Source organism: Mya arenaria, chromosome 15, assembly GCF_026914265.1.
Source record: "Mya arenaria isolate MELC-2E11 chromosome 15, ASM2691426v1".
In the NCBI taxonomy this organism is placed as follows: domain Eukaryota; kingdom Metazoa; phylum Mollusca; class Bivalvia; order Myida; family Myidae; genus Mya; species Mya arenaria.
In genome coordinates, this window is record NC_069136.1 from 10,446,718 (window position 1) to 10,469,855 (window position 23,138).

A 23,138-nucleotide genomic window follows, 5' to 3' on the forward strand; every position below is an offset into this window, starting at 1 on the left:
GATCGAACCCACAACCGCTTGGGTAAAAGGCGGACATCTATACCACTACTCCATTGTCACTCTGGATGGATCAAACCCACAACCCCTTGGGTAAAAGGCGGACATCTATACCACTACTCCATTGTCACTCTGGATGGATCAAACCCACAACCCCTTGGGTAAAAGGCGGACATCTATACCACAACACCATTCTAACTCTGGATGGATCGAACCCACAACCGCTTGAGTGAAAGTCGGAAATCTATACCACAACACCATTTTCACTCTGGATGGATCGAACCCACAACCCCTTGGGTGAAAGGCGGACATCTATACCACTACACCATTCTCACTCTGGATGGATCGAACCCACAACCGCTTGGGTGAAAGGCGGACATGTATACCACAACACCATTCTCACTCTGGATGGATCGAACCCACAACCGCTTGGGTAAAAGGCGGTCATCTATACCACTGCACCATTCTCAATCTGGATGGATCGAACACACAACCCCTTGGGTGAAAGGCGGACATCTATACCACTAAACAACTCTCACTCTGGATGTATCGAACCCACAACCCCTTGGGTGAAAGGCGGACATATATACCACTAAACCACTCTCACTCTGGATGGATCGAAACCACAAACCCTTGGGTGAAAGGCGGACATGTATACCACTAAAACACTCTCACTCTGGATGGATCGAACACAAAACCCCTTGGGTGAAAGGCGGACATCTATACCACTACACCATGCTTACTCTGGAGGGATCGAACCCACAACCCCTTGGGTGAAAGGCAGACATCTATACCACTACACCATTCTCACTCTTGATGGATCGAACCCACAACGCCTTTGGTGAAAGGCGGACTTCTATACCACTACAACATGCTCATCCTGGCTGGATCGAACCCACAACCCCTAGGGTGAAAGGCGGACATTTATAACACTACACCATTCTCACTCTGGATGGATCGAGCACACAACCCCTTGGGTGAAAGGCGGACATCTATACCACTACACCATGCTCATCCTGGCTGGATCGAACCCACAACCACTAAGGTGACAGGCGTATATTTGTATCACTACACAATTCTCTCTCTGGATGGATCGAACCCACAACCCCTTGGGTGAAAGGCGGACATCTACACCACTTCACCATTCTTACTCTGGATGGAACAAACCCACAACCCCTTCGGTGAAAGGCGGACATCTATAACACTACACCATTCTCACTCTGGATGGATCGAACCCACAACCCCTTGGGTGAAAGGCGGACATCTATACCACAACACCATTCTAACTCTGGATGGATCGAACCCACAACCCCTTGGGTGAAAGCGGACATCCATAAAACTACACCATTCTCATTCTGGATGGATCGAACCCACAACCCCTTGGGTGAGGCGGACATCTATACCACTACACCATTCTCACTCTGGCTGGATCGAACCCACAACCGCTTGGGTGAAAGGCAGACATCTATACCACTACACCATTCTCACTCTGGATGGATCGAACCCACCACCGCATGGGTGAAAGGCGGACATCTATACCACTACACCATTCTCACTCTGGATGGATCGAACCCACCACCGCTTGGGTGAAATGCGGACATCTATACAACTACACCATTCTCACTCGGATGGATCGAACCCACAACCCATTGGTGAAAGGCGGACATCTATACCACTACATCATTGTCACTCTGGATGGATCGAAGCCACAACCCTTAGGGTGAAAGGCGGACATCTATCCAACTACACCATTCTCACTCGGATGGATCGAACCCACAACCCCTTGGTGAAAGGCGGACATCTATACCATTACACCATTCTCACTCTGGATGGATCGAACCCACAACCCCTTTTGTGAAAGGCGGACATGTATACCACAACACCATTCTCACTCTGGATGGATCGAACCCACCACCGCTTGGGTGAAAGGCGGACATCTATACCACTACACCATTCTTACTCTGGATGATCGAACCCACAACCCCTTGGGTGAATGGCGGACATCTATACCACTACACCATTCTTACTCTGGATGGATTGAACCCACAACCCCTTGGGTGAAAGGCGGACATCTATACCACTACCCATGCTCATTCTGGATGGATCGAACCCACCACCGCATGGGTGAAAGGCGGACATCTATACCACTACACCATTCTTACTCTGGATGGATCGAACCCACAACCCCTTGGGTGAAAGGCGGACATCTATACCACTACACCATTCTCACTCTGGATGGATCGAACCCACAACCCCTTGGGTGAAAGGCGGACATCTCTTCCACTACACCAATCTCACTCTGGATGGATCGAACCCACAACACCTTGGGTGAAAGGCGGACATCTATACCACTACACCATTCTCACTCTGGATGGATCGAACCCACAACCCCTTGGGTGAAAGGCGGACATCTATACCACTACACCATTCTCACTCTGGATGGATCGAACCCACAACCCCTTGGGTGAAAGACGGACATCTATACCACTACACCATTCTCATTCTGGATGGATTGATCCTACAACAACTTGGCCGAGAGGATAATTCCTATACCACTAAACCACTTTCACTCTGATGAGGATCGAACCTACAGCAACTTGGTTGAGAGGCGGACTTAAATGCCACTAGATTACTATTTCGCTGATGGGGATCGAAACCTCAACTACTTGGGTAAGAGGCGGACACCTTTGCCACTAGACCACTCGTACTCTGATGGGGATGGAATCCACATCTTGTTTGTTTTGAGGCAAACAGTTATACCACTGAAACACAATCACCCTTATTGGGATCGAACCCTCAACTACTTGGGTGAGAGGCGGTCACTTATACCACAAGATAACCATTACCCTGATGGTGACCGAACCCCTTACTTACGTGAAAAGTCGACACCTATACCAATAGACCATTCTCATCCTGAAATGATGGAACCCACAACCCCTTGGGTGAAAAGTGGACACCTACACCAATAGACTAATCTCTCATCCTGGTTGGGTCGAACCTACAATAGCTTGGATGAGAGATGGACACCTATTCCACTAGACCACTATTACCCTGATGGGGATAGAAAACACAACTGCTTTGGTGAATGGTGGACACCTAAACCAATAGACCGATCTTATCATGGTGGGATCGAACCCAAAATTTCTTTATCGAGAGGCGGACACCTATTCCACTAGACCACTATCGCCCTGGTTGGGATCTGCGGACATCTGTACCACAAGACCATTATTATTCTGGTGAGTATCGACAGACATCTATACCACTAGACCACTATCACCCTGGTTGGGATCTGCGGACATCTGTACCACAAGACCATTATTATTCTGGTGAGTATCGACAGACATCTATACCACTAGACCACTATCACCTTGGTTGGGATCTGCGGACATCTGTACCACAAGACCATTATCATTCTGGTGAGTATCGACAGACATCTATACCACTAGACTTCTCTCACACTGGAGATCGGCGGACATCTATACTACTAGACCGCTATCACCCTGTTTGGGATCGGCGGTATCTGTACCACTAGACCACTATCACCCTGTTTGGGATCGGCGGACATCTATACCACTAGTCCACTATCACCCTTATGGGGATCGGTGGACATCTATACCACTAGACCACTTTCACCCTGGTCGGGATCGGCGGGCATCTATATCGCATCTATACCACTAGACCACTCACACTCTTGTGGGGATCGGCGGACATCTATACCACATCTTTACCACTAGACCACTCTCACCCTTGTTGGGATCGACGGACATCTATACCACTTGACCTCTCTCACCCGTGTGGGGATCGGCGGATATCTGTACCACTTGACCATTCCCACCCTTGTGGGGATCGGCGGACATCTATACCACTAAACCACTCTCACCCTTGTGGGGATCGACGGACATCTATACCACTTGACCTCTCTCACCCGTGTGGGGATCGGCGGACATCTATACCACTAGACCACTCTCACCCTTGTTGGGATCGACGGACATCTATACCACTTGACCTCTCTCACCCGTGTGGGGATCGGCGGACATCTGTACCACTTGACCATTCCCACCCTTGTGGGGATCGGCGGACATCTATACCACTAGACCACTCTCACCCTTGTGAGGATCGACGGACATCTATACCACTTGACCTCTCTCACCCGTGTGGGGATCGGCGGACATCTATACCACTAGACCTCTCTCACCCGTGTGGGGATCGACGGACATCTATACCACTTGACCTCTCTCACCCGTGTGGGGATCGACGGACATCTATACCACTTGACCTCTCTCACCCGTGTGGGGATCGGCGGACATCTATACCACTAGACCACTCTCACCCTTGTGAGGATCGACGGACATCTATACCACTTGACCATTCCCACCCTTGTGGGGATCGGCGGATATCTTTACCACTAGACCTCTCTCACCCTTGTGAGGATCGACGGACATCTATACCACTTGACCTCTCTCACCCGTGTGGGGATCGACGGGCATCTGTACCACTAGACCTCTCTCAACCTTGGGGGGATCGGCGGGCATCTGTACCACTAGACCTCTCTCAACCTTGGGGGGATCGGCGGACATCTATACCACTAGACAACTCTCACCCTTGTGGTGATCGGCGGGCATCTGTACCACTAGACCTCTCTCAACCTTGGGGGGATCGGCGGACATCTATACCACTAGACCTCTCTCAACCTTGGGGGGATTGGCGGACATCTATACCACTAGACCACTCTCACCCTTGTGAGGATCGACGGGCATCTGTACCACTAGACCTCTCTCAACCTTGGGGGGATCGGCGGACATCTATACCACTAGACCTCTCTCAACTTTGGGGGGATCGGCGGACATCTATACCACTAGACCTCTCTCATCCTTGTAGGGATCGGCGGACATCTATACCACTAGACCACTATCACCCTGTTTGGGATCGGCGGACATCTATTCCACTAGACCACTATCACCATTGTTGGAATCGGCGGACATCTTTAGCACTAGACCACTCTCAGCCTGGTGTTGATCGGCGGGCATCTGTACCACTAGACCACTCTCATCCTTGTAGGGATCGGCGGACATCTATACCACTAGACCACTATCACCCTTGTTGGGATCGGCGGACATCTTTACCACTAGACCTCTCACATCCTTGTAGGGATCGGCGGGTATCTATACCACTAGAACACTATAACCCTTGTTGGGATCGGCGGACATCTATACCACTAGACCTCTCACCCTTGTAGGGATCGGCGGACATTTATACCACTAGACCACTATCACCCTTGTTGGGACCGGCGGACATCTTTACCACTAGACCACTCTCAGCCTGGTGTTGATCGGCAGGCATCTGTACCACTAGACCTCCATCGACCTTGTGGGGATTGGCGGGCATCTATGCCACTAGACCACTCACACCCTGGTGGGGATCGGCTGACATCTATACCACTAGACCACTTTTCACGTGTAAATGAGCAAAGTCACGTGACGTCATTCAAGAAAACACTTGGAAAATTGAAAATCGGGTCGTTCGAAACATCGGTTCCCTCGGTTTTGGCTCGGTCCCTGGCGACCTCGAGCGATCGCAGTTTTACTGTACTTCTAAAACAATGTCATCTTATGGCAGGTTACACGTTAACTTAGGGAATATACCTTTTCATATATTGTCATGACAATTTTCCTTTTATATTGCTGCCAGCTGCTTCTGTCCCGAAAATCACTATTTGTGCAAGGACAAGAAGACTTGCGTATCGAAGAAGCAACTCTGTGACGGCAATAGCGACTGTCCGGCATGCGACGACGAGGATAATTGCCGTACGTTATGTTTGGTTATAAAAGTGATTTAACCTCAGCGCAAGGCAGACCTAACTTAACATACAATTAAGTGGGCTTCGACTGTCCTGGTCAGAGCTTTCGATATCATATCAGATCCTACTACTTCAGCAGTTGCTAGTGGTCGTTGCTCCGGTTGCACCTATCATTTATTTATATGAAAATCCTCAGTATTATACAAGCTTATGATTATTAAATTCAAAGCATTTTAAAACTGCAATAACAAAAGCTTGTGGGAAACTCAAAGAAATGAGATTTTTTCATTGTTATTAGTTCTAGAAGAGCAGAATAGAACAAGACACAATTAATTTATTTATCGTGGATATGCGAGGAGAATACAAGTAATTTATTTATTTTTGATATGCTAAGTAACAGAAAAGAATACAAGTATTGTATTCCTCGTAAATATGCTAAGTAACACCATAATTTATTTATCATGAATATGCTTTATGTCACATAATTGAATACCAATCTTTTATTCATCGGGAAGTGGAGATTTATTTTACTTACTTTTAGACTACTACAAATGACCTTTAATGTAGATATGTAATTGTACATTAATGCCCGGAACGAAAATTCAAAAAGCTCCTCAAAAATGCAATGATGTTAACGATAATATTTTCAGTCATATTCGTATTATATGCTTTAACAGCAGCTGAATGCCAGTGCAGGGAACGTCACTACTTGTGTATGGGAAAGTCAAAATGCATCAACATCAAACAGATCTGTGACGGCGACGACGACTGTCCGATGGATGAAGATGAGGACTGTCGTATGTACCACTCCTGAACTTATGTTTCGACACATTAAACAGAATCAGTTGATCCAATGCAGTTATTGTAGGCCCAAAAAGCTATGATTGAATTGGTATGTGGATGACGTAGCTGTCATATTTACACTGGCTCGTGGAGAAACATATGCAATCAAATTATCATTTTTAGCAACATTTACCTTTGTTTCTTATCCCGCCTCTGCAGGTGATGGCTGTCGTTGTAAGCAGGGCGAGTATCTTTGCGCTGGAGGAGACAAGTGTGTTCCCGATGAGCAGCTGTGGCGTCAAGGTGAGAACTGCCCTAACGGAGACGATGAATTCTGTGTCGATCCTACATGAGGAAACATTTTATACAGTTCACAATGTATCTTAGTCGTCTATAATCTACCAGTCGGATATTTATTATTAGCAATATTGATGTTTTCAATAATAAAAGTTGAATTTATGTTGTTGTTGTATTTTTATTCATACTATAAACAGAGTATGAAGCACAAACGAAAAATCTATTACGAAAACATCCGTGGGGATCACATGCACAAACACAAGATCAAAAAAGCTGTTAGTATATTTTAGAAAAATAGACAATATTAAAAATTATCAGAAAACATTGGATAGTGTAGTTCAAATTTTTACAACAAAAATTATGTACATGTATTTGCAAATTATCACAGCTTCTTTCGAACGTTGTAAAATTGATTGGCGATAATAAGAAAGTGAGGAAGGCAAAGTATGAAAATGTTTCGAATGTTCATGTTTTGTATCATTTTGAGGAACAATCCTTTTTTTATTTTTCAGGAGTAAACATGCATCTTTTGCAACATGTTTTGGCGTAAAATGTATTTATATAATCTGGCTATGGGAAGCAATTTAATGCAGTCATCTGATAAAGACAGTGGTGATGAAGCTGCAGCAGTTGAACAGTAAAAAACGCCCAGCGAATAGTCCTGTTGAGCTTTAGGATTCACCTGTTAAGAAGCCCCGGCAGTCAGCTAAGCGGACACTTTATAATATTCAGCCGACACCGCTGACCCCGGCGCCGCGCCGGACGACCAATAAAGTGGTCATTGCTCAGGCTGTCATTCATGTGGACGGTGACGTCAGTGTTGAACAGCTCGTATGTAAGATGTCTGCAGATATGCATATTCTCTTCACATCACTCAGTGAGAGGGTTGACAAACTCGAAGCTACCCTCGAACAACGAATATCTGCTATATTGCTGGATAAATGTGTGAACATTAGCATACGCGGGGACGCGGACGATACACTGGACGTTTTCAATCAAACTATGCGTGTTGATAACAGAGGAGATAACAGAGCTTACCGCTAAGGTCGACTCGCTCGTTGATAACAGTCCTGCCTCTGGTAATGATATTTCCAGGAACATTTTGATGTGTGGCCAATCAGAAATACAGAACTAATATACCGAGTCTAGAGTAAACACGCTAATGAAAGACGTTCTCAAACTTCACGCCATTACTTGTTAATCTGCTGAGCGCAAAACCTCAACAAACCAATTAATCCTGCTGTTATAAATGCAAGAATGAGGTCCGTGGAAGATAAACGTAAAATTATGGTGAAAACCCGAACATCAGCGAAATCCACAGTTCAGTAAAGTGTTTATTGACCATGACTTTTCATATGCAGACTGCGTCATGTCCAGCAACTTTCGTGCGGTACTTAAAGCACTGAACAGTCAGGGGCTAACCATGAAAGGCAAACGTGTCACACGTTCGCATGATGGTTCCGTTGACGTCAGTGGTCGTAGGATTGCAACGCATTTCCCAGCAAGACCAGCGGTCCGATTTACGGGACTGTCGAGGCGGGAATATGAGGCAGATCTCTGGCGGTCGAGGCGGTCCTGGTGGTCATGGTGGTCCTAGGTCCCAGGGTCAACGCGGAGGTAACAGGGGACGCAACTCCGGACCTTTTAAGATGTTCGCCGGGTTTTGGAACGTTCGTGGATGGAACATAAATACTAATTCTGATCATTATTTTTAAGATCGGCGTTTTAACCAACATATATATATATTAGGTATAGCCGAATCGCACATTATAGGGAGTAATATTTTGTCAATTGATGATTATACATGGTATGGTTTTAATCGTAATAATATTCATAGAAATGCTCGGAACGGATCTGGTGGCATCGGTTTCCTTGTTAAAACTATATTTTTCCCAAGAGTTTAATATTTCAGTTCTAGAGGCTGAACTTGAAGGTATTTTATGGTTAAAACTTGTTCATAAGAGAAATAATTATACGTTATTGCCATGTGTCTGTTATTTACCGCCTGAAAACTTGTCAAGATATTTTGATGTTAACTCCTTTCATGTTCATATTTTGAGAGACATTGTTCTACTAGCTTCAAGCGAAGCTGATTTACGAGTACATTTTAATGCTTTAGCTGATAAGTGTAGTATTAATGACATGACTATTAATAATATAAAGAGTAACAAAGTTCACTTTCGTCCTCAATCTGTACAACGTACATATTTCAAGACAGTCTATATGCCGTTGATAGCTATACTTACCTAGGCATTGTTATCAATGAAATTCTTAATTATAATGTGACTGCTAAACCTGTTGCTCAGAGTGCTAGCCGTGCCCTTGGGGTTTTTATAGGATTGCTAGGTAACGCCTTTGAACGTATATAAGTTACGGTGCATCTATCTGGGTTGTTAAATCGTTTTCCTGCATCAACGCCGTGCAAAATAGAGCCATGCGTTTCCCTCTCGGCATTGGGAAATACACACCCTATGATACTGTTTCAGGCGAAAATGCATGGGTACCACAGAATATCTGTCAGTGGAAGTCTAGTTTGTGTAATACACCTGTGTCTCGTGTCATAAACGAATATTACTTTGTGCAAACGGCAAGGCATGTAGTACGTACGAATCTTGGTTTTATCAAAATCCACCTTTGTTAGCCATTTATATGATAAAATGATGTCAGCGTATGTCAATGATTGGCACGATTCCATAAATAGACCGGAAGATATACATGGAAGGGGTATAAATAAGTTAAGAAACTATTGCAAGTAAAAAATTAACTATTCTGTTGAAAATCATTGTAAAATGCTTATGCCGTCAAAACATAGCGCAGCGTTAAGTACATTTAGATGTTGGGTAGCCCGTATTCGAGTGTAAACGGGCCGATATGAAAAACTTGCCCTAAATTATCGTCTTTGCCCTGTTGGCAACTCTGTTGAATCAGAAATCCATGTTATATTCTATTGTAGGTTGTGTAATAATATATGAATGCCATTGTTAGAAAGGGCGAGCATAATTAATCCATTTTCTCAAAGTATGTCTGATATAGATAAGTTGTCGTATATTTTAGCAAACTTTGTGCCAAAACCTGTAACGACTTTCTTATTAATAGGATGATTTATTTGTGTAAGTAAAGTTTTTATTCTTTTAAAACTTAAATTATTTTTTGTTTTACGTATATCTAGAACTTAATGCGAATCAGTTCATCTACAGTCGGAACGGGGCGATAACCGATTTTTTTACACCCCTTTCTTAATAATGCACGATTGTGCGCGTTCATGTTTTCAGTATATTTTTTTTAATTTAACTTAAAACAAGATTAGAATTGGTTTCTCACTTTTGTTAATAGATATATGGTATCCAATATGTGTGCAATACTTTGTGTTGTATAAATATTGATGTAAGATGTTGTATTAGTTATTTATAATATTATTTTTTGTGTGAGATAGTCTCATATATTGAGTGGCAATGCATGTTTAAAGGTATATTTACTATGTGATGTAAAAATGTTTTATTGACGATACTTCAATAAACTATCGAATATTGATATAACTGCAAACACGATGAGTAAAACGAAATCAAAGAGCCTAGACCTGAAAAGGGGAGTATTTCAAGCAGATCGCTGGAAATACGTAAGTGAAAGCTTTAACATTTATGAAAAGGAATCGTAAAAGAAAACCTGTGTTTTATAGATTGATGACTGTGTTCTGAATTGATACGTTTACCTGATATTTAAACTTAAGAACTCGACATACTTGTAAAACAGTATCAACAGACAATTATGGCGTTATTTGCGACTGTGACATGAAACAATTGCATGATATATACGTAACAAAATAGTATACGATTCTGTTTATGGTATTTCTTTTTCACTCTTTTAGAGTGTATATTTGCTAAATTCACCCTTTCATATAAAGAGTAACCACCAATATACGTTCCTGACATTGTTCTCCAAAAATCCATATTTGCTTGAAGACAAGAGCAAAATTATTAGAAATACGAAAACAGGTTCCGCTCAATTATTGAGTAAGGAACAAGAAATGTTGTATGTTAGGTAAAAAGCGGGAGTGGAGACGTACCTAAACGCCCGGGAGTCCGCCCGGTTAGCTCAGTCGGTAGAGCGTTGGACTCTGAATCGGACAACCCGGGTTCGATTCCCGGGCGGGCCAGGTCACTTCTGTTGTGATTGGTTATGAAATCCTTTTCTACAACCATTCGCACTGTACCACTGCCCATGGCATGTACAGAAGTTGTCAGTTCCCTGCAGAGGTGAAGGCACCTAGTACTGGTTCTGCCCAGGATAGGTGTGCGGTGGTCGAACTGTCACTCTGGGACCCTTCAATGTGCTCACGCCGGGACCCGGAGTATAAACTACTAACACCCCCCCCCAACCTAAACGATTGAGATTGCTAGGGTCAATCAAGCTGTTAACATTAGAAATAGTTCTTCCACCCATTTACATTAGTTGGGAGATGATTTTGAACTTTTTATGAATAAAGCTTACGATGGCGTTGATCCAGAATTATGTATCCTTTTCCTTTAATTTTAATTCCTCTCAACATTGCGTGACGGTTGTTGGTGTTACCAATAATGTCGAAATATAATTTCCAGAACAGTTTTAGTCTGTGAACCACAGTGACAGTGCACACTTATTAAAGGGTCATGGTCAGTCATGATAAATTCTTACAACTTGCATTCAATGCTTTATCACAGTTCAATCATACGCTCAGCAATACCAGCACGTAGTTGTTAACTGAATTGATAAATTAGCTCTTGAATATTCTAATTAGATGTTTTTTATTCTTCTTTTTCTTACGTTTTTCCTGGCCCTGATGATGCTTATAGTTTTGTTGATGTAATGTGTGGTAACTGTTGGCACAAGTATATATTTATTAATAGAATAAAACATGGTTGACAGGGGCTTTTTGTTGATTTTTTTGCCCCAGTTGGAAGAATACATGTCCATTTGTAAATGATCTGAACCAGTTATAAACATTATACAAAAACAGGATTTGATTAGCAGAAATTATAAAAGGTAAACTATAAGATACTACAAATTGTTTTTGAATGGTACTACCTATTATAAATAACGAGTAATTGGGATTGAGATAGCAAACCTTCTCTCACGTTTTTTCGGAATTAGACGGCAACATTTTCATTCTATGAGTATATCTTGTTTTTACATCGGCTGATTTTGATGTTCATTTCAATATGAGAGCACATATAGGCTCGATTAAGCCTATGAGCAGTTTCATATGCCTATTTCGGGCTTCAATGGCCATTTCGCTGAAATAATCAGATAATGTTAAACAAACTTTTCAACAAAATACTTACTTGTTTCACTGCTAGTTGTCCTTAACTGAATGTTTACTTCCGGGACGGTTCGAAGTGGTACATTTACTGAAACACGTAGCTTGTCATAAACGGTTAACCTAATTTCATTTCCTGAAAAAGATATTTCCGTTTTAATCCATGTAAAAGCTTTGCGTGCGTACATTGTTGCCTACCAGATATCCGTTGCCCATATTTATATGGTGAAAATGACGTAAGGGATTTGCGTGCTCGTCTTCGTCGGAATACTTTGCCATAACTGCTATCATGTGCGGTGAGATTCTCGCAGCTCGAAACGAAAACATTTTGCGGGAATAAATTTCCAGAGTAAAATGTTACTATATAAAGTAGCATGTGTATTTTGTTCATATATTAAACTAGTTAAACCCGACAGTAAATTGGTGTTCAAGTTACCTCATGTTTCACTGTCAGTTCCAAGGCGGTAATCACATCATATGATAAAGCTGTTTTGATTCTTATGTGGTCTATTTTCGCTGTTTGTACGTTTTTGACTTTCGTTCAGTTATTGTTGTGCTTTTACATGTAGTTTTCTTGGTATTGTTGAAAAAATATAGCTGATAAATAAATACGACACCGAAAACACAACGTTCCGAAATACGTTTTTGCGTATTTCCCCAGTATTCATATTTTAATTATGACACTTTTTAAAAGTAAAAAATTCATAAAATGATTATCTTTATTTGGTTTTAATCGTAGTATCATTGAAACAGGGTGCTATAACTATGGACTCGATCAATTTATTGATATACAATTTTCATTAATAAAACCACTAATCAATAATAAAATTCTTATTTTTCGAGTTGAAGTTAAAGTTATATACTTTCTAAATTTTAAAGGTTTATAACATCAACTTTTTTGGACATTAGTTAAGTTTTATCTAAAACCTCGTTAAATGTTGATAATAAAGAGGACATTACCAGCTATTGCTCGGCCGTTAATAGAGCTGCGAACTTGCAAGTAAACATATTTTCGGGAAAAGAAGTACATGTAACAATAAAAAATTGTACAATTAATTTGTCTTCTTAAATACCGCTTTGACGCTGATTTTATCCCGATGGTTTCGAGTTAAGTTATACACATAATTATGTTAATACGAGAGTTTCGAACTATCCCGCGCGGACACAACGTTTTAAGAGAGAATAACGTGAGGTAATGGAATATCTTATATATAATGATATTCCTGGGGTGCGTTTCAGATAGATTATACGATCTGCCATTATCGTAAATTTACGATCATAATAACGACCAACTTAACGATAATCATAAAGGCGTTTCAGAAACGTCTCGTAAACTCTCCGGTCGTACGTAAAAAATAACGATAAAGCACAGCGTTAAAGCGAGTGACCCAGTCTGAAGTGAAATGACGTTACGTCATATTAACCTGATGAGCACCTGTCTTTTTTAATAATAATAATAATAATAATAATAATAATAATAATAATAATAATAATAATACTGATAATCTCTTGAAGAGAATCAATTAATGTAACTCTCCTTTTTATAATGATTGACACAAATGATACAAACTCGTGGTCTCTATTCTGATTAACCATCTGCTATTTATGTTACAATTGTATCTTAAGTACATCATCATCCGTGATTTTTTGTGATGGAGGCAGTGGCGGGTTCAGATCGACGTTCCCTTTAAAATTTGTCTAATTATAATGAAAATTGGACAACAACAAAATACGTTTTTTTTTCAGGCTGGTGATTTTACTTTGATAAGTAAAATACTATAGTATGCGTATTATGAATGTTCTGTAAAGTAAATGCAAACGTGCAGCATGGTGCTGATGATGATAGTCACGAAGATGCGACGACAACGGCAATGATGATTTAATAATAATAATGCGACAACGACACTATAATCATAATAATGGTGATGCGATGACGACGATAGTGATAATGCGGCGACGACGAAGACGAATATTATGATTATTATAATGATAATGCGACGACGACGACTAAGATGATGATGATAATAATAATGATGATGCGACGACGGCAATGATACTAATTATGATGTGACGATGACGACAATGACCATGACGAGATGATGATGCGTAGATGTTGCTGATGATTGATTTGGATGATGATGAAGGTGGTTAAGTTGGTGGTGGTGGTTGTGTATGTGTGGTGGATGATGATGATGATGATGATGATGATGATGATGATGATGATGATTACTGATACCAATCATCAACAACCGGCCTTAGTTCAGATAACGAGTAAAGTTCATACGTTTATGCACCAAAACAGTGACTGAGACTTATTGTATTGGGAAACAGTTCGAAAATATAATTTTGACTGGTTGGATTTTTTGTATGAAGACAATTCATAAATCTATCTTTATTGTGTCAATCGTTGTAATAACAGTTAAATAAACAGTATTTCAGATCCATTCAAAATACATGATAAAATCTACATTTGCAGACATGCTTCAAATACACAAAATGACTAAAAGAAATACAGCTATTTTACAAGTTCGTCTCATCAAAACACATTATTCAACAAAAAGTATCTTAACTGGTGCAGATTGCCATAGTGGTTAAGTGTTCAGAGTTTCATGCAAATATTATCTATTATCTATTTCAATCATGTTATGATATACACTGGAGTAAACTGAGATCAATAAATACAACTCTTAAACACTACATTTAATTAATGCTTTTATTAAAAAAATACGGACTACTTCAACAGATGTAGCGGCATACATCCGAGGTTGTTTTTGAAAAAATGGCCGAGCAGCTCCGAATGACCAGTTAAAATGAACCATATATTCAGCCATTACCAGCGCTGTTAAAAGCCGGTATTCGGTACAGTGTGAAAATGGTATTAAATCCTTAATGATTTATAAGTTACGTTCTGTTTTGAATACATTGCTAATTGAAATAGTAAGACAATTGATGGTATACCAATGATTTTAAATGTCTTTAATGAAAACTATATCTCTCTATTAAAGGCTTTAAATTCACAGCGAGGCGGTCTGTTCATGTGCATTATTAATGTTTCAATGGTCTTTTAATTAAAATTATTTTTTCTATGGTCTTTTTTCTATGGTCTATTATTAATGTTTCTATGGTCGACAAAAATACGCCAGCTCGTTAACGTTTTCTGACAATGATCTTCAGAATTGGGTGCCTAAATGTCTTACGATATAGTATCGGCAATGTGATGCGTAAGTATGATAAACGTTTGAAAAGCTATTTTTTGTTTAAATGTATTCAGTGCTAACATTGTTCTATGTTACAAATATTCGTTCTGCATGTTCTGTTGCAATAAGGAAAATAACACAAACCATACAACGAACTGAACATAATGGAACATAAGACAGTGTTCGCATAACACAACTAACCTCTCGATTCTTTTATCCCTCATTTTTGTAAGAGTTTTTTTTTCTTTTTAAAGGCACTCACTCATATATTGTTTTACTGTTGAAATTTAGTCGTATTACTAACTTTTATGTACAACCACCAAACAGCAACTCGCAGATACCCGTTTGAGCAAAATATTCTAAATTCAAGCATAAGACAATTCAATTTTAATAGGTTTAATAAGTTTAAAATAAATATATTTTCAGAGGTTATTAACATATTTCGGTCCAACATAACTTTTTTCTGTAACGTGATTCAATTAGTATTTACAGCAGAGCACTGTTTATCACGTTTGATGCATTCGGAGCACCTCGGCCAATTTTCATCGAAAACAACCTCGGATGTATTTGGACGGTTTACGATGTCAAAAACCTTTACATTTTACTACGCTGCAAGTAGATCGCGTAGTAATTTAATTTAGCAATTCAACTTTGTGACTTTACTCTTAGGAATCTCAATTATGTATGCAACAATACACATCACTGGCAAGCATTTCAAACTAGGATTTAAACTACTATAAATGATTAATACTATTATCTAAAAAAATACTAACTACTTCTACTGATGTACCGGCATGTAACCTAGGTTGTTTTCGATGGAAAATGACCGGGGTGTTCCGAATAATGTGTTATCATTGTAACAAACGTTTTATTTACATTTAACAAAATGATTTGTTTCGATGCCTGACTCGACGAACATAAACGAGTTCCTTTAAACCAAAAGCTTGTCTGTCAGAACAAACAAGAAATAATGCTATTAAATGAGTCATCCGATGACTTGGCTTATATTATATTACACAAAGCCAAACTAATGTGCATTTTATCAAACGAAATCTTTTTCGTCCATTGTTTTCACGTTATCACTCCTAGTCTTTTCAAGTGCTCACAAGGACAAGCAATACTGCCCTGAATTGGGATAGATTGAGGAAAAATGTAAAAACCAGCACAGTGTAAGTGTTAAGTAAACAAACAAATTAGGTAATAAAATAAGGAAAGGAGGAACGGGCGAGGCGAGCTAGTCGTACTAAGTTTCAAGATTTTACCCAACATGTTTAAAATATCTTATAGCTAAAAGGCGCGTAGCTGCCTATACGCGAGTACGCGGCTGAATACACATGATTCTGACAAAAAAAACAGCCAAAATTGCAGTATGCGTACTTGACTACATGATTCTAAAACCGTCCATTTTCTAGTCCTAAGTAAAGCAACTCAGAACGCCCAGAATGCACAAGACTGCACCATGGTTTTCAAAATAATCCGAGGGGGCATGTCCCTGGACCCCCCCCCTTGCATAATTATATGAATCCACATGAATAAAGGGCTAGCTACGCCCCTGGTGTATAACCTGTTTCGCTTTCTCCGCCCAGCTTGATCTTTGAGATTGTATCTTATATGTTGTAAATGTCTTAGACCCAATTTGAGAAGGCGGGGAACCAAATTAAATGTCATTTCTGTAAAATTGTTAAACTACAAATCTTAATAACGACTAGTCTTGGTACTAATCAAAGACTGAAAATGTAGGTTATAATTCAACAATAATCTCTGCTGCCTACCAAATGTTCGCATTTTAAATGATTGAAAATGTTCATGTTCATTGTACATGTATAGATTATGTTTGTATATTTTCTATATGTTCGAGAGGACCTAAATGCATTGTTAGAATAATCGGTAGTTGAGGAATGGCCACTTAAATAATTTATAATTAAAAACAATATGCAACCACAGATATGGCACTTGAGTTGCTTTTGCCAACCGAGGGAGACAAGAACTAGTCTCACCCCGCCCCCCAATTTGAATTATTACCCGTCTTTGGGAAAGTTCCCCCAGGCAAATCTACCAACAATAATGACCCTCATTGCCCTCCCTCTAAGAGTGCGGACTCTGCAGACCCCACCGGCGGTGTGACTACATCATCCTCTGAATTAGGCACCTTAACCTTCATATTTGCCCCATTTTCAGTTAGAGATACCATGACAACGAATGGTTGAACCTGTACCAGGCGTGGATCAGACACAGAAACAGCCTGTTTGGCCAAACGTTACCTGGGAGAATTCTCTGAACTTTATTTTGGGCCCGGAGACTGTTCAGCCTCGGCAAAAATGAAATCTCTACTCTTGTACGACAGATAAAGCACCCATCCCTTTTCCAAAAGGACGGACCCCCGAACGTGCCCCACCCCTCTCGAAGTTACTACCAGAGGAAGCATTTCTACCTCTCTGAGCTAACCATTTGACCGACAAATTGGCATTATTTGCACAAACAAACCTAGCTACCCGCCTCTCAGACTTCAAATACTTTCCAATTAGAGGACCATCAAACTTTACCCCCACGGTTTATCTAACTTGGGCCTTCCTAACTTTCGCCCTCGGGGCTGCATGATTCAGGTTCAACCATCTTGTCATTATGAACCACGTCAAATCTCCCCCTTCGTGCGTACTCTATTTCCTATTAGGGCTTGGCCACCTCCAATTCCCTTGGTCGGCCTCCTGGTGTTACCAGAAAATCCGATAAGTTCAAGTTCAACCCAGCCGGTAGAGTCGTAGGAATATAAGTAATCCCCTAACATGTGTCTTAACCACTACCTACAGGTGTGAAACTCAGATACCTCCCCTCAGATTCTATAAACCCATAGAACCATGCAATCACCCACAGGGGTCATATTCCCCCGCGTATTCCGCCCCATAGATCGCGGTCCATTGTCGGAGTTAAGGTAAAAACCCTAAGTTAACACCCGATCCTGGACGTGGCGAACCAATAGCAACATTTTAATGCCCAATTCTCTGCACTGCTGACCCGATTCCCCTGATGCGGTACATGACACATTGCCCTAACCGGTACTTGGGATCTGTATGACTGAGATAGATCCCGAGGATAATTCAGGTATTCACAAAATGACTAAAAGAAATACAGCTATTTTACAAGCTGGTCTCATCAAAACACATTATTCAACAAAAAGTATCTTAACTGGTGCAGATTGCCATAGTGGTTAAGTGTTCAGAGTTTCATGCAAATATTATCTATTATCTATTTCAATCATGTTATGATATACACTGGAGTATACACTTTATATAGCATTCTGTGTTTAAACATGAGCCAGTAAAAGTAAAAATAAATGTATTTAGAAATATCAAAAGATTCACATTAATTTCTATAAAAGATAGTATGAAGGTTTACATGATCAACAATGGTAGTGTGTGTTTTTATATTTATCATAAGTTTGAATAAATGTATCATTTCAACTTTCCTATATAATTCAAAAGTGTTTTAATCCTTAGAGGAAACATGTACAACTGGATATACATCACAGTTGAAACTGTATAAAAATACATATATTTTTGAAAAATCTAATGCTAATGGCTTTTAAATGCAAAATCAAACTTAAAAAAAAGGAAAAGAAATTTCAAATATTAAATGAAGATTACACACAAATGCCTCACTGCCTATTTAACCGTTTAAAGTATTATGTTGTATTGGGATATGCAATTAATTTCAGGTTCTGTTTAAATATATTTGTAGTTATCTGTTGGGTCTGGTATCTCCAGTGTATGTAGGTATAATGTACTGTTCTGACAAAGTCTCCTAAATCACACTGGAACCTTTAAGGTGAGTATCTTGAAGACTGACCGTGAGCATATTCTTGATGTTTGAAACATTGTGATTTCTCAGTGTCCTGAAAAGACAAAAAGTTATAAAATATTGTTTAATACAGCACAATATAATACATTTATGAAAACGCCTTTTAATGGTTAAACTACAACGTAACACATAATTTACATTCCCATTTTTCAACTGAAATAGTATTGCATATTTTATGATAAGTATTGATTTTTTTTTAAAATAAGAAGGGGTATTTAAGAAAACATGTAAAACACCATTCTGGTCACATTTTATTTCTTGTTTAATGTTCATATAATGTAAAATAACAATTATGTTATACAAGTTAACTGCTCAAAGTAAGATGCCCAACATTGTATCAATATAAAAATTTATCTTATTGTATTATTCATAAAATTGGTTTATATCCTATTGCATTTTATCATTTCCTACCTACTTTTACACTTGCCCTCCATTGCCATCTTGAAGCATTCCTGGTAGTTTTCTATCATAAGCCTGAAATAATTAACTAAAACAAATATTTAACAAGCAAAAAAACTAAATAAATGAAAACATATTATATCAATAAGCATCTGTACATAGCCTGTACATTTAACTGCAGATATATAATATGGTTTTGCAGTTCAGTTTCTACATTAGTCCTTATGTGTTCATATGTTGAATATACCTCTTATATTATTCATAAAACCAACATTAGAATTTAATTCATATTTCCATACCATTATTAAACAGAGGTCAATGAAGAGCACAACATTTTCCACCAAGATCATGACACTTCTGCTGTCAATTTTCATTTCAGTTTTTATTGTACACTTGGCATCAAATGGTATGACTGAAAAAGACAAGATTTAACCTTTGTCAGTTGAAAACTCACATATGTACTATACTACAGAGTTCTACATAAACCATAGGATACCTTACTAAAACAAGTTTCAATTACAAGTAAAGGTGAACTAAAATGATTACGTTGTCACCTAAAAGTGTTCATGGTATTTAAGTAGTCAATAATCAACTTATTTGTTGTGACAGTGTTGTTTACATTACTGTACAGTATATTTATATATATTTAGCACCAGTTTTAGATTAGTTCTGGCTTCCATAACTTTAATGTTGATATTTATTTTTTTGATGTTTATACATCCAAAAAGGTAATATATAACGTGTTCGCTGAAGTTCTTTAGCTAGTTTAAGATGTGCAAAAATAAGAAAAATAATAATGTTATATCATGACATGATAAAATGGTAACACTGTTTAATAATTCACTGACTACATGCCACAAAGACCGGTAATATTACAACAAAATATGTACAGACATTTATTTATCCGAATTAAAAACCATCCGAAATAGAAGAATTTCAAGAAAATGTTTTACATAACATATAAAACAGCAATGGAGCCAAATCAAATTCTACATCATATTCAATGTTTTAGATGTACACAATATCAGCACATTTACTAAATATAACAAAAAGCTTACATCTTCTACAGTTAAAATCCTTTTTTTGACAGAACGGCGAAAATAGAACATTGTCGTACTGTTTTCAGCTATTTTTAGACATAGTTTATAAATTCCACACCAGCGAACATGCTACACGCAATATTAAACTCTCAAATGTTGGTAAAAAGTAAAAGTATACTTTGATATGGCGAAAATCTTCATCCGCCATCTTGATCGTTAAGTTAACGAGTGCCTCTTACTGGTCGTAGGTCTACGAGCAAAATTAACGATAAAGCAGGTGCACGTTGCGTCTCTGAAACGGTGCCGATCGGTAATTTTGGTCGTACTACCAAAATCAGCTAACGATCGCCTTAACGATCGTCTCTGAAACGCGCCCCTGGTCTCTTAATATTTGCCGTCTTTTAAAACGCATTTGGTAGTACTTACACTTAGTGATAGTCTATAAACGTTAAATTGTGGCTCAGAGCTCGACAAAATTATTCTATTAAGATATAGAAAGTTCATTCAAAACAATGGTAATTTGTTTGAACGTTCACAATTAGTAAAGGGATCGACATGGTTGTCCACTTGTTTCATTGTTTTATTTTCCGTCTAACTTAATAAAGCTCAACCCTGATATCAATATTCATGGAACAAAGGTTGATAAAACAAAACATAAACTCAGTTTGCTGATGAAGCAACTTATTTCAATGGTGGTTTAACAAATATTTCGATTTCTTTTTATCAAAAAATTAGAATCTTTTAAATGTCATCAGGTCTACAGAAATATAAAGCCCGATACAAAAAATGAAAAAAATCCAACATAACAAACAAATAATAATCGTAAGACGCAAATAACCATTAAAACAACAGTTTTAAATTATGAAATATTCATTGTAAATTATATGGTTTTCTTTTATTTTAAAATATTTACGTTTAGGGGACATCGTTGTCGTAGGTTTGTGCATGTGCGCGTGAGTATATACCTGTGTGCGTGTGTGTATATAGTTTATTGTCCATATGTGTATTAGGTGTACAGTAGAATACATTGATGCAACACATGCGGATATTACGCAATATTTATCATCGCTTTAGGTTGAAATTTGGTCTATTCTATACTTGAAAAAAATGAAAAAAAGTTAACAACTCACTAAGAATGATTGCTCAGTATTAAAATATGAAAACAACAATAATGTTTCTGATAGTTTTCAAATATTTAAGCTATTAAATTTTAAACGAAGTGTTATTTTAGGTAATTTCTGTAAATATTCAATTTATTATAGCTTTGCCCTTTCTGTTCGATCGAGGAACATATTTTTCCTGCTTCTTAATTTCGTTACTGGGTCTAGCACTTAAACATCGTCAAAGAGGCGAACAAATCGCTCAAATACCCGCGAGTTAGAACATTGTCGTACAATAACATTATAAATGACAGTACGTTTCTACGTAGTATACTTTCTCTTCTCGATTAAAATTTAACTGAATTACTTTAATTATCATTAGCCAAAATAATTTTGACTGTATTTCATGACGTGTTAAACAAGGCGATGCAGGTATGTATATAAACCGATGCTATTAACAAGGGAAACATTTTGTAACGAGCCGAACCAATAATCTGCACCAGGTTTTAAATATTGGCGTAAATAAAACACATTTTGTGCTAAACATGGGATGAGTTAAATTGCGTTCTCATTTATTGTCAATGAATGTATTGTAGTATGTCATGAATGTAAAATGCATGATCAGTTCACAATGGTAGCCTTCTCTCCGATGCACAATACTTGTGAAGATAAATTTCCTTGCCCAAAAAACTGCGATATCGTATTACACAAGTACAGACCATATTCTTATGGTTAATTTACGCGAAAATTGTTCCTGCTTCCTGCCTTCTGCTTTAAAATCCTCATTTATATGTTTTAGTGCAAAATGAAGACTGTGTCATTAATGGATATATCTCCATTTCTGATTTTCCTGTTTGCTTACGGTACGTTAAACATATATACTTTAATATTAATAAAATAAGGCGATGAAGTATATATAAAAAACATGTCTGATGTACTTTAAAACAATTCGATTTGTTAACGTAACAACAAGGTCGATGTTCAATTTTGATTGTCAAAAATAATCAATCCGTAGTGGGTTAGAATCCTACGCGTGGTTCTGTTACCTTCCTGAATATTGTTTTTTCTAATAAAGCCAAATAATCAATGAAACAATATCGTTAAAGATGAGAGAATCAATCATAGTGACTGAACTCTGAAGTGTAAGTATTACTGTAATCCTTTTAAGGCTCTGAAAGAATAACGAGTGCTTAGTCCAATTTTAAAATATAGCTGTCTTATAATGTGATAAAGGCCCCGAATGATGTCATATTTAATAGGGGAAGCTAAATCACGGCATGTTAAAAGTCATTTGTGGTCACTTATACATATTTGGGCCATGTAGTACAAATGTAGCTATGAGATCACACACTTTCATTTTCTTAATGTGTATTGTATTAT

The 23,138-nt window shown here is 38.7% G+C and overlaps 1 protein-coding gene and 1 non-coding gene across 3 annotated transcripts in view; both read left to right on the plus strand.

Annotated features, from left to right (window-relative positions):
- Window positions 1-10,954: 10,954 nt before the first annotated feature.
- On the plus strand, window positions 10,955-11,027 carry Trnaq-cug (transfer RNA glutamine (anticodon CUG)). The gene has a single exon. It is a non-coding gene; the product is annotated as a tRNA-Gln (tRNA).
- An 11,456-nt stretch (window positions 11,028-22,483) lies between these two features.
- The window catches only part of LOC128218995 (multiple epidermal growth factor-like domains protein 10), an 8,479-nt gene continuing 7,824 nt past the window's right edge, over window positions 22,484-23,138 (plus strand). For both annotated transcript variants that reach the window (XM_052926788.1, XM_052926789.1), the window contains exon 1: window positions 22,484-22,621. In XM_052926788.1, the coding sequence (XP_052782748.1) occupies window positions 22,564-22,621 (58 nt within the window). In that variant the 5' untranslated portion in view covers window positions 22,484-22,563. The remainder of the gene's footprint in view (window positions 22,622-23,138) is intronic.